Below are 17,183 nucleotides of genomic sequence, written 5' to 3' on the forward strand. Positions count from 1 at the left end.
AAACGTCACTGATTCTGTTTCCATGCAATTTAGTTGGGTTTTTTTTTTTTTTTTTTTTTTGAAGAGAATAAATATGCATGTCTTATTATTCATTGTACTATATATATGTGGGTCTGAATATCATTATTGTATAAAATGTTTACACTTAGCTTAGCTATGGCAATTAATGGTCCTACTTATTAATTGCTCCGAACCGAAGTGGTGGCATTTCTTCTTCCATTCTCTCCTTCTGCTTCTTTAGTTAATTAATTGCCTCACCTACCTAACAATCTCTTTCTTCTTTCTGCTATATATCATCTCCATTGAAATGAAGGGCAATAAATGTTTGATCCAGTTTCAACTTTCAGCAGGAAGAAAAGCACTTTTCTGCTTTTTCAACTCATACCCTTTTCTTGATGCAGATAGCTAGATTCAGTTTTACACCTGATCGTCATCATTACCATATATAAATGTACGTGTGTGTATTAATTATAACTTTTTTAAAAAAATGCTCAAACCAAACATGGGTACTGTTATCTAACTCATCACCAAATATTGGCAATGGCAATTTGGCTTTCTTGAAAACTAGCTTCTTCCAAATTGCAATTAAGTGAACTAACTAAGAACGTAGACAAGTGCTAATTATTGCACTCTGCTGTTCTGTACAATCATATATTTCACAGTTTCTTTCATAACTCAAAACTAAACAAACTTTATAATTACTAATCCTATCTAAATGAAGAACAGATTATCCGTGCTGAATTACAATTCTCAGAGGAAAAAAAAAAAAAAACAATTGTCCCTTATAATTAGGTATTAAGAGTGATTAATCAATAATCAAAAGGAATGCGATTGTTAGGCAGGATATGCATGTACTTGATGTGTTACATAAAGATTGATGAATGACATTCGACTTGGACAAGTTTAGGGACCCAAATTAGGTAGAACTAATTTTGGTCTAAATACGGAAAGTTATGCGATGGATATAATCGATCTATATATATATATATATTCTTTGCCCTAAAATATAAGTCGTTTTAAATACTTCAAAGGGTAATAAATAATATTTTTTTTAGAATTACTCTTGGTTTTGAAATAAAGAGTACTTTGATCAAATTACCTTTGATTTTATTATAACTTAAGAGAATTAATTATTTTCTTAATACCCATGTAACAATCTTAATGGCTTATATTTTGGTTTGTTTAAGAAAAAACGTATTACTAAATATGATTCACGAGGAAACATAGAATTTCAATTTTGTAGTGAACGTTGATCAAGGTTTTCGTGTGATGCACGTGAGTAATATTAAGCAGCACAAGTAATTGGATTGCTTCTTGAACCCTATGAATTAATTAAACCCTAATCATAAAATCTTTTACTCTGCGAAAAAAAAAAAAAAAGGGATTGGTTCTCGAACCCTATGAATTAATTAAACTCAGCTTAACCCATAGCTTACTGGGTCTAAAGTGTGTATTAAGGATTTAATTAAATGTAGTAATTGATTTGAAGGGTGGGTATTATTGTAAAAATCAGTAGCATGCAATATTGAAAATTATTTGAATAGTTTTAATGGGCCAGCATTGTATTTATTTGTGGTTTGATTGTTGATGAAAGCTTTGGTCTAGCTAAATGGAGAAAGTTATTGATCTTTGATTTTTATTAATTGTATTTTTCGTCAAGTCAATATCTGGGTCCCCATAAAAGTTGATTATTCTAGGAAAAAGGCCTTCCTTTGGCATTTTTTTAACTTGTGAACCTGCAAAATCACATCAACCTACCAAAACAAACCTTTCCTAATTCAAGCAGTATAGCTTTCAATTTTATTTTGTCAAAGTGAACATTAAATAACTTAAAAGAGGGTACTTTGACAAAATTTATTTTTTCACGGACCTCGTTCAATACACGCTGTACACATCTAAATATTTTTTCATTTTTCAGAAAATTTTCCAATTATTTGAAAGGTAAATTTAGTATAATGGATATATACAAAATGGGTTTTTGGATTAATGGAAAATGTAAAGAAGACAAAAAAGATAGGGAGAAGAGCAAAAAATTGTTGCAGACATAGAAGTCCATACCTTGAAGTGGGGCAGGAATAATAATGGAATGCAAGAAGAGAAAAGGATTAATATTTAGGACGTAATCAAAGTGTAAGGTGGAACCCACCCACATGCAGGTTATGGGTAGAGGAAGCTGTAGAAAGGATCTGTCGCAGGAGAGGACTTTTTGGAACTAAGACGAAGAAGAGAAGAGAAAGACAGTCCCGAAAGGGTTTCCTTTCCTTTCCTTTCCTTTTAGTTTAGGGGCGAAGGGGACCATTCCCTCTTGCGGATAGCCTTTCCTTGTCTTGACTTTTATTGCCTTCCTCTATACCTACTCGTATTATATTCACACCATCTCTTTCTCACGTGCACCATCCATTTTATTTATTTATTTACTTACTTACTTTACTATTTAGTCCCTGGGGTTAAAGTAAATATATAGTATTAAAGGTTTCGTTTTTTAAATTAAATTAAATTGGGAATTGCGTGGTGGGTAGGGAATTATATATTTTTTGTTATTGTCTTCCGTGAGACTGACCCCACACATATATTTCTCATGTTGGATTTATTTTCCCACCTCAGATTTAGGGTTCTCATTTTTATTTATTTTAGACATAAAAATTTAAAATGATTTCGAAAATTTAGAAATTACGCATCACTCCTCACTCTTATCTTGTGAATTTCAAATAAAATTCATCTCTGTATCACAACCCAACAACAGTAGACCAAACACACACCGTTACTTTCACTTTCACCCCGTTTGTGTGTCAGCTATAAAACCTCTCCATCCATGTTACGTGTCGGTCTTTCATTGGTTCGTACAGCTAGCCAAGGACACGGCCAAACCTTCAGCATTAAATGATAGCAACGCTATTCTCCAACAACTTCTACCCCCGCATTTATTGCTCTCAGCCTCAGCAGTCTACTCCCCACCACCACAGATACCTTACTCTCTCCTTACCTCAAACGCTCTCTGGCGGCGCGTCAAGTATATGCACAACAACGCTCATCCCTAGATATTTCAGTTCAGCTCAGTGCAAGGAAAGAGATGTAGATTTTTGGTAAAACTCAAAAATATTAGATTAATACATGAGTTAATTACACCAGAAAAAAGGACACCAACAAGAGACTTACTTGTTTTTTTTCTTTTTCCCTTTCCAGTTCCAAACCAATTAAAATTAAGAAAAAGAAAATTGGATTAATAATGAAATTGAAAAAAAAAAAAAAAAAAACAAAGTCCCTCTTTTGGAAACTAATATTTTTACTAATAATAATTGAGCCAATTCAGGGTCGACCTGAGTCAATACCCGAACCACCACCCTTGCCTCTGTTCTGCTCTGCATGTACGTACCCGAGTCACCGACAAACGCATATATCCATGCAAGGAGTCTCCACGCGCGGTTCGTTCTTGACTCAACACCCACAAAACACCGTTTTTTTGGTTTTCTTTATATAGTCTCACTCACCAAGCTCTCTCTTTTTCTTTTTCCGCCACCGCGAATCACACCACACTTAAACAGACACACACTCGATGTTAAAGATTAAAAACAGAGGAAACTACAGGTTCACGGATTGATGATGATCAGCTTTCGCACTGAAGGGCGGCTTTGATCTTTTGGACAGTGCATGAGATGAGATTGTTGACCGTCTCCACCGATTCCACAGTGAGCTTGGCTGTAGGGAGACTGTTCACCAAGATTTGGAATGCCACCGTCAAAAGGGACCCACTCACCCTCTGTTGGCCGCCACCGTTGTTACTACTTGGCCCGTTAGCATTAGTAGAAGGGGACCCACGAGAACCAGGACCATCAGGGACGATAGAGAAGCCCGATGGAAGTAGTGCTACGTAAGCCGAATCGCCACCGTTCATGACCACGTGCATGGCTGGAATGTCAACGGGGGCGTACACTACAAGCGACCCCGCCGCGTCTATGCATGTCTCCTGCAGGATCAGCATGCTGCTCTGGTTGGCGTTCATAGCCTGCACGGATAGAATTATATGATAAATTTCTCTTCTTAGAAGAGCCCCAAAATGTAGATATAATTACAGGCATGCCATTGGGATTTCCAATTTTACGTGTTGTCAATTGAGGGAGTCAAACCCTGTGACTCGCAAAACTTTTTGATTTTCTAATAATCAATCAGGTAAGAGAGAGATGGGATCAGATTCATCTCAGAAAGTTGACAGGTGTTTTTATATTTTGACTTTTTTGATGCTTACAAAGCAACAACTGTCTGCCTATGCCTGTCCATTTGGATAATTCCAAATTCCCAACTCGTCCTTTCTAATTCACCTTTTCACACATCAATTTGACCTTTCAGCCAGGGACACATCAGACATTTTCATTTCTATAAAAATTTTAATAATAAAATAAGAGAAAAAGGATAGATTACATACGCTGGCACGTAACAGCGAGACGCAGTTGCCGTGATCCTGGCCTTTGGCTATGTGGGCCATCTCCTGCATGGGTCCGCCGTTGGATAAAATGTCCCACTCGCTTCTCAGCCGTTCATCGCGCAGAAAATCAAAGAGTCTTTGTGGAGAAACCGGTAGCCAAACAGAAGTAGCAGCGCTCAACACAATTCCCGGTGGCTCGCCGGGATCATCAACGCTCTTTCTAGTCATAACCCTAACATCTTCGTCCACGTTTCCTGCATTCAGCTTGTTCCATTTATGGACCGTCGACGCGCAAACTCCGGCACAGAAATTATCAGTCATTCTCTGGGCAAGCTTTAACATGCTTCGTCTTCCACTTGCAGTTATCGCTGCAAAATTAACACTTTGTTTATCAACCTGTACCGTACTGTACTGTGCGAATAAAGAATGTAATAAACAATGGTGGTTATATCAACCTGTATGATCTCTAGAGGGCACAGTGGACGACATGAGAATGGCTAGACACTCGCATTGGCGTTGAAGGGTGGCTACCCATCTCTGAGCGCCGAAGCCCATGCCGGAACTTATCAATGGGCGATAAAGCTGGTGAATTTGACTTTCTTCATATTCTGCATGCTCAACCCAAGTAACCTGCATTTCATTACCAACTAGTTATTTTCTTGCATCGATATAATATTACAAGGTGTTGATAGTTACAGGTGAAAACATTAGGTTTCTTTATTTTGTCAGCCAATGATCTTAGAAATTAAAAAATAAAAAAAAGTTTGTGATATAAAGATGAGATTCTGCTTCCATGGAGAAGAAATGGAAGCTGATAGTCAAACTTTAAAAACATAAAATAAATCTGAAATGGGACTGTGGGAGATTCTTAGTATATTATTATTATTATTATTATAAGTAAAATTTTCTTCAGAGTCTATATTATATTATTTTGGGAGGTCAATGCCCAATGCCATTGAAAGGGAAAAAAAGCAAAATATTTCACCAGAGGGAAATGGAGACAAATCTCGTAAATGGCTCGAGGCTGGGCTCAATGAAAAGATTGGCATCAAATAGATAATAAGATAAAAAGGGGTTTAAAAGATTCGAAGGAACACAAGGTACAACGTAGAAGGCGACATCGAGATGTGTACTGTTGTTTAAAAAAGGATTGGGATACTCATATGGAAACAAAATAGCACAGTCATGGAGTTTGACTATAAGGTCTCTTGTGAGCACATATTCAGGCTGGAACCAGATCACACACAATTAAATTATTAATTGTAAGTAAGATAACCAAGAAAGACAGCATCAAAGATTGGAATAGAAACATCAAATACATTGTTTATTCAACCCAGGTTGAAGATAACTGGACATTTACCAGTAAAGGATATGAAATCAATGTGTTCAAGGCACCAAAATATAAGTAATGGAGGCTTCTATTCATAAAAATAATGTGAGATACTCGATTTGCTAGTGTACTTTGGGAAATATTATAAATGATTAAGCAACCCTAGTTGTTGAAACTTGAAATGTAAACAAATAATTTGAGACCATAAGTGAATATAATAATAAAAAAAAGGTCGTCTAGGAAGGTTCAGATACCTTGGGAGACTTAAAAAAAGTTTAGGGGTGGTGACAGTGTGGGGATTCAGTGAGTAATCACTAGACAAAACAAAAGAAATTTTTAGATTGATGAGCCCTAATTAGTGGCTTGGGAATGGAAATGCTCATGATTTTTGGCCTTGTGTTAACTACTAAAGCTCTAATGTTACAAATAATTTAACAAACTCATTAATGGCTAAAGAAGTAATAATACCCACCTGGAGAAATGTAATAAATGTAAAAATAAACAAACCCAAATTGAGTTTTAAGTAACTGAACAAAATGTAACTAGCAGTGCACAAGTGATGATATTTTTTTACCTTCGAGTACCCATTAGGCATATCTTGAACCACACAGCCAGAAGGAAGCCTCCTACAGTTAATAAATGTTGGTGCACCAGAAGTTTCCCGGATAGTGTCAATGGACACATCAACAACTGCCCATACACCCTCTGCGTGCTGCTTGCAGAAGCGGAGAAAATTTACCTCACGGACGGGGACCAAAGGAGATAGCACTTGAAGCTCCGCATGCATCTGCAATTGATTATTAATTGATAATATGTAAAAGTGATGTTAATTAGAAAATGTATTATGGCTTAATTTATCAATTGGTAGCTAACAATTACCAAAAATAGCACTTCTTGAAAAAGAAAACAGTAGCTAGCTTACCAACTGAAGTGAACCATTTCTAGTTCCACCCATTCCACTAGATATCACATCCGTCGTAGTCGTCCTTGCAATCATGCAAGGAAACATTTCTGCCCATCGATTCTACAAAACAAAAACCATAAAAATTAAATAAATTTATTACGAACACTTTCTTGCTACTTTTAATGGTTAAATGAAAAAAAATGGAGGATGAGAGAGCTTACTGAGTCCATTAAAGTCTCAACAAGAGCCAAACTGTTGATGATTACCGTGCCAGTCTCCCTAGATGCCTCAGAAAAAAACCCGCTAGGTTTCATTCCAATACAAGGTGTGAATGTCCTCATATACTCTTCATGGTTCAATATTTCTCTACCCCCTTCCAAACTTCTAATCCAAAGAGGCTCATCAGTCTGTGCCATCTTAACCAATTCATCCATGGCAGCTAATGCCAGTTCTAGAAACATAGATCTCTCAAGTGATCTATCAAGACCCGTTACGCCCGTTGTGGTTGATCTTGGTTGATTCATCACAGGCAAACTTGAAATCCCACCTCCAAAATCAGGCCCTAAAGGCAATGTTGTAGCTACAGTGCTTAAACCACCAAAGCCATTACTACCAACGCCAAGCTCCAAGCTTGAATTTGGCATCGGAGGGCCAATTGAACCAGCCAGTGAAGAAATGGGACGACCCAGGAACTTACCAGCAAGGGCACACACTCGATCTAGTTCATCTTTTAATCGGGCATTCTCAATCCTCAAATGTTGCTCTTCAAGTGAAATATCACCGATAATTGCTGGACCACCACAGTTTGAACAAATTGGGTTTCTCATAGCATCTCTAATGGACATGTTTTCAGCACGAAGCTTGTCGTTCTCTTGCCTGAGTAATGAGTTCTCATGGCGTTCCAATTGGGTCTAGTGCCAAGAATCACGCGTTTATTTTTCATGTCAAGCAAAAACTCAAAGAAAAAAAACCCGAAAATAATTAACCATGGGTATTAGTTATTCCTACCTTCATTTGGGTTCGGCGATTTTGAAACCAGAACTTCACTTGCCTAGTCTCCAAGCTAAGCCTTTTGCTAAGCTCCAGTCTTTGCTTTTCGTCAGGATGAGGACACTCCTTGAATAGACTGTGAAGATAAAGCAACAAATTAAAAAAAAAAAAATCCAGCGCAAATCCGTTCACTAATTCAAAAGGATCAAACTCTTGATAAAAGATGAAAATCGTACGCTTCGAGTTCTTGAATTTGCTGCGGAGTGTGTCGGTGGTATCTTTTCTTTCTTGGAGGATTGTCAGCTGCGTCTTGATCATCACCAGAAGCTCCATCCATATTATCACTACCAGATCTGCTTTCATGTTCTTCTTCTCTGCTTCTTCTACCACCGCTTGGCTCAAAGTTTTCAGCCATTCTACCCATATCACCTGGGCTATCTATGTTCGGTTGTTGCTGTACAAAAAGGAACAAAGTGATAATACATCCCAAGAGCCATCAAAACTGGGTGCTGCTAATATAAAAAAGTAACAAAGAGGAGGGAAATGAAAGGCCGTACAAGGGCGAGAGAAAGCCCAGGAGAGCTGAACATGGATTTGGTGAGAGAAGGAGAGACAAGGCGTGGCTGAGCTATTGCACCAGTGGGCATATTGCTGCTGCTGTATGGTATATCTGCCACGATTCTTGCACCTCCACCACCAGGACTACCGTTTTCAAGGAAACCCCCAAAACTCATGAACTTGATTATTGCCTGTTTTTTTTCCTCTCAGTATTATCACTTATAAACCCACCCTTCCTCTAGATTTGCTTCTTATTCTCTACAAATTTACAAACAATTTTCCCACACGTTACTCGTCAACAGATTTGCTCCATTTTCCCAATTAGACCCGTTAAATTGTCAACAAAAAGAAAAAAAAAAAAAAAGAAAAGCTAAACCAAAAAATAGTATTTCGAGAAGACAAAACAAAAGTAAATGAAACCAGAAAGTAAAGAGGTAGAGGAGACAGAAGGATAATATCCAAATGTCTCCAACTTCCTCTTCACAGAAACGTTTTTTTGTTTTTCAGAGAGAAAGAAAGAGAAAGAAGGCAAGCAAAAACCCTTTTATCTCCTGCTTAGCACTTCGTTCTCTATCCCTCTCTCTCTCCTCCTCCTTTTTCTGTGTCCCTCTAAAAGCTTATCGCTCTATCGCCTAAAGAAAGAGCAGAAAAAAGAGAGAGAAAGGAGTAATTATATTGCAGAAGTAAGCACTGAACAGCTTGAGGAAAAAAAAGAGTAACCCTAGTTTTGGGCTAAGGAAATATAATAGTATTTCGTTCTCTGCATGCTTGACTATACTGAGCTTCAAAAGGGTAGCAGGAAAATATGATAAAAAGAAGAAAACGAAAGATTTGCAGAAAGAAAAAAGAAACTTAAAAAAAAAAGGACAAAGCAAGAGAGAGAGAGAGAGAGAGAGAGAGAGAGAGAAGAGGAAGAAGATGAAATAAAAAAAAAAAAAAGGCTAAGATAAAACGCAATGTGTGGTGGACTCTTCGAAGCCTTACAAATACATAGCTCCAAAAAAAGGATCGGTTGACTCTCTTTCTCTTTCTCTTTCTCTCTCAAAGTCTGTGAATTTAACAGTGGAAAAAGAAAAAAATTGAATTAGCTTTTTTTGACTCTTTTTGTAATCAGAAGAAGAAGGCAGTGTAAGTAAAAACAAGTTACTTTTACAGAATACAGAGAGCTTTCAGATCCGTTGCCTCCTTTCTTGTCAATCCAAACAGGCCCTCTGCGCACTTTGGATCTGTAATAGCAACTGTACTTCTATTTTTAGGGTTTTGTAGGAATTAATTTAAGCTAAAAAAAGTAATAATTAAAAAAAAAAAAAGATTTTTAAGTATAAAATCTTAGAGCTTCTTTCGCGGTCGGTGATTATAGTTAGTTAATTACTAATCACTAATCATCAATTAAACTGGTAATCAATCTTTAACAATATTATCATTTTCATTCTTTTTTGGATTTCTTACAATTCCTACGTACTATTTCCTATTGACTTTTCATTATCATTTAGACTTTACGACTGTGTTTTGTCGTCCGTCCTCGTAATCACTAATTTAGTACATCTTTCACTATATTACGAAATATGACTTATTCATAATTTTTAAATATTATTTATAATCTAAAATTTGTTTATTATAGTTCGCTGATTTTTAATTAATAAAGAGTTTGTTGATTTTTTAATAAACGAATAAAATTATGTATATATTTTTGAATAACAAAATTAAAACTAAATAAATAATATAATTTGAAAATTATATTATCGGTGAAAAATAATCATCGTTATTTTTATATGATATTTTTATATGATACTGTATGTTTAAATACATTTGTGTGTTACATTTTAGAAAATATGCGAATATAAAATATTCAGTAATTATTTTGAATTGCAACGGAATTTTTTTTTTTCTTTATGGAACGAGCGATTAAATTTTCAAATTATGAGTATAGTTAAAAATATAAATCTGCATCATAACTATTTTTTTTACCAAAAAAATGAAAAATAAACAAATTGCTGTCCCAAATACAACGCTTGCCGTACAAATGGCAACTGTTATTTACTCACGCCGTGTATGACTGTGAACGTTAATTAGACAGATTAGCCCCGAAAAGGTGAAAAAATCTTGGATGAATTAAATAGGGCCAACGGAGAAATTCGGGTCAAGCTTTCTTACCAAACAATATTTAATATTCTTTTCTTCATATAATAGTAATTAGTTTAACTTTGACATAAAAATTTGAATTTTTTTTTAACATATAAAATTTCTACAATTCTAAATATTTTTAATCTTATGAATTATAAATTATAAATTTTAAGTACAATAAGAAAAAATAATTAATTTGAGACATTTTTAAATTAATAACATAAATTATAGTAATGTTTGAGCCCCTCGATATTTCTTCAACAATTACCAAACCATCCAGTCCAGGGACAAATGGTGAATATTCCATTTGTAATCGTAGCAAATGATTAAGAAATCTAATGAGAAGAAATGAGGACCAATTTGACTTTCCGGAGATTTCATGATTTAGTCAAATTATCAAAAAATAATAAATAAATGTAATCATTATAATCATTATTGTTATTAAATAAGCTTAGTTATTACTCACTACTATTATACTTAGCTGTGGAGTTATTATGTTATGTGCAATAATAAAAAAAAAAAATGAAACCAACACTTTTGATTTAATTTTAATTAATTTGAATATGAAAATTATTATTTAATTTCGACACAAATACGGAAAATTTGATAGCTAATGAAAACGAAATTAATAATCTAACATAAATGAATTGCCTTTTTCTTTCTCTACTATCCACTCTCCGTCGTCTTAAAGCAGTAGAAAAACTAGAAAACTGTCACCATTAATAGGAAAACATGGAGTTGCAAGCTAGCTGTAATAATAGCAGTAGATGAGGTAAAAATTACCAGAAACACGAACTCCGTGTCTATGGCTAGACATTTATGAGAAGTTTAATATACTAGATGAAGTAATTACAAGAGAGAGAGGGAGAGAAAAAAGGGCATGTGTTTAAGCAAAAGTGTCAGAAAGAAAAGAAAATGTAAAGCTAAAAACAAAAAGAAGAGAGAATGAAAATGGGATTATATAGCCATCTAAAGGCCCACAGCCCACATGACCTTTCACTCTCATTAGGTTGTAATCTGAACAAGACACCCTAATTCCTTTAATTTTGCTGTCCATGCTATGCCAAGCCTTAACTAATTCCATCACTCCACTTTCAGACACACTGACGGATGAGATTTAATCCTTTCCACCACTAAAGCATAAGGTTATTTTTGCCTTTCCAATGAAATCGTGTTCTCACCTTATGGGGATTAAGGTCGTTTGCCGTCACTCCAACCCATCTTATTGGTATTTTTATTATTATTATTATTATTTTAATTGTCGTTATATGGCACTATTTCAACAGGTGGACATTAGCCCCACCTTCAGCTAATTTCTTTTTGCTGTTAAATTAATGCCGCTGTTGCCCATATTTCCAGCCTATCGTCTCTTCCGTTTACATTATGAAGTTTGACCGCTACGAGTTATAGTCCATGAAGATGAAGAAGCTTTCTGACTTGTTCTACATCTTGACCATTTTTCAGTTTCTAGCAAATGCAAATTCAACTGGAGCTGGTAGCTAGATTGGATACCACTCCTTGACTTTTTATGAAATATCTTTGGGCCGTAGATGAGCCACGCAACCCCACTCTGGGATACAAAACCAGTTACAGTTACTAGTTAATGGTTGACAGTTGATATGTAGAGGATCAAACTTTTTTCTAATACTTGGTTGGGTTACCACATTAATCCTTAATTTAATTAGTGGTTAGAAGCCAAACACCGAATGCTAATTTTCAACCATCCAATGATAAGCGCAGAATGTAGATTCATTTCAAAGTCTTTATGTTTTGAATACAACAAATTGAAACTGAATCACATAGTTGAATACTTTAACCAGTTGCCAATTTTCAATGTTCATGATTTGATTTCTTATTACTTTCAGTTGAATATGGTAAGTGCTGTTGATAGACTCACACGTGAAAACTCCATTGCAGATGGAATTGATTGAAATGAATGATTGTCTTCCCTACCCGCGCTTATTACACGGATTTTGTTGCCTGCATTTACAGGACTAATAAGAGATAACCCGTCTCCGTCTGGCTTCCCCTTCCATTTGGGAAGCATAAAAAATGATTTTTTCGATAAAATAATTAGAATGATTGCAAAAATTGAATTTTCCAGAGGACAATTAGGAATGTGGGGGTTACTCGTGAAAAGGGTGGCTTCTAAAAAAGCCAAAAACTTTGCTATCAGATGGCCAAATATTTCAATCGGAAGGGAAAGTTTAATGGTGTCTTTTGACACGGAAGCGACTCAGTGCTATACTCTCTGTACTCGGCACAAAAGAAAGCGTCTTTCCTTTCAGATTGTGTCTTCTGCTCGAGATAAATGTGGGGTCGCCTTTCGGTACCTTCTCTCTATGTAATTTAACTCCAGTTGACCTGTGCTGTGGTTAATATTTTATAAATTATAAATTATAAATTTAATTTTCCGTTTTATATAAATAAATTTAAAATCTAAAATTTATTTGTGAATTTTATATAGAATGCATTTGAAAATGAAAATTTCACCTTTACTGTAAGGAAAAAATGCAATTATGTATGATTGTAGTAATAAATTCAAAATTAAAAATTGACTCGCTTTATTTTTTAAAATATCGTTGAGATAATAATCTCTGTTGAGTCATTTCTTCATGTAAAAATCAGCAAACAGGAAGGGACAAACAAGTGTCAAATGAAGAATATAATCTACGCACGAATATGAAATTATAATTGCTGCAAACATGCCTATTCTAAACATAAAAACTGCTTGTTTTTCCATCTATGAATTTACCTGCGATCTTTTGATATATATATATATATATATATATATAAACCCAATGAAGAGCAAGAAAGGAATCTGCATGCAACCATTTTATGCATGCAGATTACACATTGACTCAAATATAAGAATTAACAGGGGGTGAAAATTGTTACATTACAAAGAACAAAAGTGTCAGTGAGATGCTGAAGGAAGCTTCCAAAAGGTTTTCCTTGCAACAAGAATTTTCTCTCTCGCATGTGATTCAGGTTCCTTCTCATGTGTCTCAGCTGTCCACCTTACAGCTCGAACTATGTAAACCACTTTGTCAATCACTTCAGGAGTATCGCGAATTATAACAGTTCCTTCGGGACGTAATATTCTATCCATTTCCACTATCAAATCTACAAGGTTACACCTGCAGTACAATTGGCGATCAATTAAAATGCGCGCGTTATCCAAGAAGCTTAAGATTTCAATCTGAAAATTCTAAACATTTTGCTCTCTCTCTCTCTCTCTCATTTTGATTCTTCCATCTTCATATTTTCTCTGATGATCATTCTAGGGCCTGTTTTCTGCTTTGTTCAATTATTTTACTTTTTTTCCCCATGAATATATGTGGGACGTGAGTGCCTAAAGAGAGTTGGGCAAAGAGAGAGTACACAAAATACCAACAGCAAAACAATGAAACCAAAAAGAATGAGATTGATAGTACCTGTTCTTGCTTGAACCTGGGCTCTTTATCAGCGATTCAATGCTGGTTACATGAATGAGATCATAAGTACGAGGATATGTTGAGAAAGGCTCGCACCTGTGATCACAAAGTATAAATCTAATCAATAATGTTGGCAGTGAAGCCACCATAATTAAAGGAATACAACAGAGTGGATTAAATAACTTGGTCTAATCCCAGAGAAATTACGCTTCTAGGGTGACAACTTGGTATGACATTGAACTGAGTAATTAATAAATGCTCAGTTCATATAAAAGGAGACATGAGCTTTTAGAAATGAATAAATTAGCAACAAGAAGTTCTAGCATTCACGGAAAGAGGTAAGCTTGTCAGTTTAGCAACCATATAGAGGATAATTTCCAAGCAACTGGAAGCTGCTTTCAATTAAAATATCACAGCTGAGGAAGATGCTGGTTGCATGGCCTAGCCAACAGCTCCGATAGTAAGCCCTAACTATCTAACTGGCTGCATCACATTCTCTTGGCAGTTGCCACAAATTTGTAGACAATTCTTAAATAATTTTGAAAACAATAATATACAAGAGATCATTAACATTTGTAATAATAGTCAGATATAACTTAGCTTCTATGCATTTCTAGGTCAAAAGATACACTAACTCACCAATCATGGTAGAGTCCAATAAGGCCCCGGTCATAAATTACACCCAGTGTTGACAGCTTGCCCGCTGGAACAACATTCATCACCCATACAGGATCAGATGCAAGAGCTGCTGCAAAACCCCCAAAAAATGCATTCATGTCCATGACATTGCGTATGGCTTGAGTTCCTAGCTTCACATTCAATGAGTTCCTATAGTATACCACCCTCCTCGCCCAACGCCGTGTGTCAGCGTCAAACAAATCCAACCCATTTTTCACAAGCATGGCCCTTGAAGGCGCTTTTGCTACCCTATCTGGCCACTTAGGAATTGTCCCAAGAGCAAATTCCCCCGTGACAAAAGATGTCCTGCTCACACATTTCTTTAATTTGAAATACCTGCCATTCAATTTAGCTTAAAAATTCAGGCCAGAAAAAAACTTACATCTCAAACCCTAAATTAGCATTTTTATCAACTGTTCATGAATACGAAGTCAATATATGACAATGTGCAGATAATATCTTCATCCAAGTTTCTAAAACCTTCCTGCACATGTCTCAGAAACTGAGGTTCTATAGTTACAACATTACCAGGCATAATTTGGATCATCTGTTTCATCACATAGTTCAAGTCCAAATTCATTTTGGTTGGGCAGGCATGAATCTCCATCAGGCTTTTTCCAGATGACAGTGTTTCCATCCACGGCAATCAACTCATAACATAATGCTCTTGCCACTCCTTGCAGATCTGCCCATTCCTTGTCTTGTTTTGCCCACTGTACAGGAGGGCCAGAGATGACTAGATATCCTCCAGGGCGAAGTAATCGATCCACCTCCATGAAGTACGTTGCATCTGCAAAAGAAATTTCATGGTAAGAAACAGTAACAGGAGGTAGCAGAAGAAAACACTTACAAGGCTACAGAAACGAGAACTAACTGTATGCTGTAAAGGGGATCAAACATCGAGAGCAGTGCACCAAGTCAAATGAGAAAGCAGGAAAAGGAAGTCTCCGAGTGCCAAGCATAGCAACAAATGCAGGAATTCCTCTTTCCAGAGCAAATTGTATCTGTGATTTGTGTGAATCTCGAGGAGCAAATGAGAGAGTTAAAATCCCTTCCTTCAGCAAATACCCTCCAAAACTAGCAACCTGCAAAAGAATTGATTGAGGAAATTTCAAATGCACCATTACATTTAAGAGCTACAAAGCAATAGAAAAGCAGAAGTCCTACCCCACATCCCATGTCAAGGGCAGTCCTCAAAATTCCTCCACTTATAGGGATATACTGTCCAAGTTTTTCAATATATGGTACGGCTCCTTCAGGAAACATTGTACCACCACCAGGGAAAACAAAGTATTCACCTTCTTCTTTCATCCATCCTTGATGGCCTTTCCTGTCCGCAATTTTGTTGTGTGGCATGTTGGCATGCCATATCTGCGTATTGCATTAACGAAACTATAAGGGACAGTAAACAAACTCAGGACCCCACAACAGAGGAACCAAGCAGGAGCTGGCTTAGCGGATCAGAAGTCCAAATACAAATTGAACGATTGTATAGGAAAAAAGCAAATATGAAAAATCAATTTAAGTTATCCAAGTTTGATCTCATAAGTAGGCAGCATGCAAGTAAATTCTCATTCTTTCCAAGTTGAAGATCAAAAAGTTACTCATTTTCCCATGTTTTTGTCCAGTTCATCAACAACTAAACATCTAAATTGAACAAAAAGGCATACCTTATGCAAACTCTGGGGCCACTGGACCGAAATCCTATAGCCATTGGGGGGTGGGATCAAGCAGAGAGGGGTGTCATCGGGCAGCGGGCAGTGACGCTCTCTGTAGAAATTCATCTCTCTACTCAGTTGGCTATTGCGCCTGGGATCCTCACAAGGCATATGATCAACAGCATCCGCAGTACATGCCTCGATTGGCTGAGGATGGCGACCGGTCTCAATGAGCTCCACAAGACGGTGGCGCTGCCGCGGATCCGACGTGGAGAGCAGAAGAGCCTGGCGGCCGGAGGCAGCAAGAGAATCACCTAGAGGAGTGAAGACGAGAAGGAAGAAGAGAAACACTAAGCCGAAGAAAACAGCGGATACGAGATCGAGCAGCTTCCATTGCCTAGGGTTTCGTTTGGATGCAGGCAGATTCAAATGTCCCATTTGACGCTAGTGGTGGCGGGAGCGCTCTTTGGATCTGATTAAACAGGCATTTGAAATCCAGCCTTAGTTAGATGCAAACGGAAATATCAATAGTTGTAGAGTTAAGGTGCAAGGATTTTTGAGACTTGTATTGAAGTCTTGTAGCAAACGGGAATTTCAGTGAAAAGATCAGAACTTGGAAGCTTTTATCAGTTTGTTTCTCCACGACGAACACGAGTAGTGCTGGTTCGCCCGCTTGAGCACTGAAAGTATCTGCAAGTGGCGCAAGAGAGATAGAAGTGGAGAGCTAGATGCACGAGTCGGTGATGGATCTGAGGATGAATGTATGGAACTGTGGCAAAGTGAGGGACAGCTGTCCTGAATTTGGAAGGCTTCCCCTTTTGTTAAGTTGGTTATTATAAACTATCAATGCTTGATTCGTTAATCTCTCTGCAAATAAAGTCCAACACCCGCCTGCAGGGTATAAAATTACGAACATATGTTACTAATTATTCTTTAAATGTGTGTGTTTACCTAATTACTTTTGAATTTTTCAATTGTGTTATCATACCTATTCAAATTTGTGTTATACCTAATTAATTGCTCTCTATTTTAATTTTTTTTTTTTATGAATTATTATTTGATCTCAATAAATTAGTGAAACTCA

General features: G+C 36.5%; 2 protein-coding genes across 2 annotated transcripts; both read right to left on the reverse strand.

The window, feature by feature from the left end:
- Positions 1-3,077: 3,077 nt before the first annotated feature.
- Positions 3,078-9,135, reverse strand: ANL2 (Homeobox-leucine zipper family protein / lipid-binding START domain-containing protein). The gene is made up of 9 exons (XM_012228080.4): positions 8,202-9,135; positions 7,881-8,098; positions 7,663-7,780; positions 6,876-7,565; positions 6,673-6,774; positions 6,325-6,537; positions 4,876-5,050; positions 4,421-4,788; positions 3,078-4,003 (listed from the first exon to the last, which is right to left on the reverse strand). Exons 1-9 carry the CDS (start codon positions 8,376-8,378, stop codon positions 3,605-3,607), a joined length of 2,460 nt encoding a protein of 819 aa, XP_012083470.1. The 5' UTR covers positions 8,379-9,135; the 3' UTR covers positions 3,078-3,604.
- Positions 9,136-12,997: 3,862 nt separating this feature from the next.
- Positions 12,998-16,876, reverse strand: QUA3 (S-adenosyl-L-methionine-dependent methyltransferases superfamily protein). Its single transcript, XM_012228081.4, has 7 exons — positions 16,112-16,876; positions 15,609-15,812; positions 15,316-15,526; positions 14,970-15,231; positions 14,403-14,777; positions 13,764-13,859; positions 12,998-13,466 (listed from the first exon to the last, which is right to left on the reverse strand). The coding sequence occupies exons 1-7, from the start codon at positions 16,535-16,537 to the stop codon at positions 13,244-13,246; spliced, it is 1,797 nt and encodes a 598-aa protein (XP_012083471.1). The 5' UTR covers positions 16,538-16,876; the 3' UTR covers positions 12,998-13,243.
- Positions 16,877-17,183: the final 307 nt, after the last annotated feature.

The sequence above is a fragment of the Jatropha curcas genome, chromosome 5, assembly GCF_041381405.1.
Source record: "Jatropha curcas cultivar XTBG-Jc1 chromosome 5, XTBG_Jcur_1.0, whole genome shotgun sequence".
Taxonomy (NCBI): domain Eukaryota; kingdom Viridiplantae; phylum Streptophyta; class Magnoliopsida; order Malpighiales; family Euphorbiaceae; genus Jatropha; species Jatropha curcas.

What these genes read in the sequence shown, in the direction of transcription:
- QUA3 (XM_012228081.4), bottom strand. Translation starts at nt 16,537, where the DNA reads ATGGGACATTTGAATCTGCCTGCATCCAAACGAAACCCTAGGCAATGG. An exon ending in GATCCCCTTTACAGCATACA is followed by an intron (nt 15,232 to 15,315) that starts GTTAGTTCTCGT and finishes TTTCTTTTGCAG; the next exon opens with ATGCAACGTACTTCATGGAG. An exon ending in ATTGGACTCTACCATGATTG is followed by an intron (nt 13,860 to 14,402) that starts GTGAGTTAGTGT and finishes TTGTGATCACAG; the next exon opens with GTGCGAGCCTTTCTCAACAT.
- ANL2 (XM_012228080.4), bottom strand. Translation starts at nt 8,378, where the DNA reads ATGAGTTTTGGGGGTTTCCTTGAAAACGGTAGTCCTGGTGGTGGAGGT. An exon ending in CTGGGCTTTCTCTCGCCCTT is followed by an intron (nt 8,099 to 8,201) that starts GTACGGCCTTTC and finishes CTTTTTGTACAG; the next exon opens with CAACAACCGAACATAGATAG. An exon ending in CAAATTCAAGAACTCGAAGC is followed by an intron (nt 7,781 to 7,880) that starts GTACGATTTTCA and finishes TTATCTTCACAG; the next exon opens with TCTATTCAAGGAGTGTCCTC.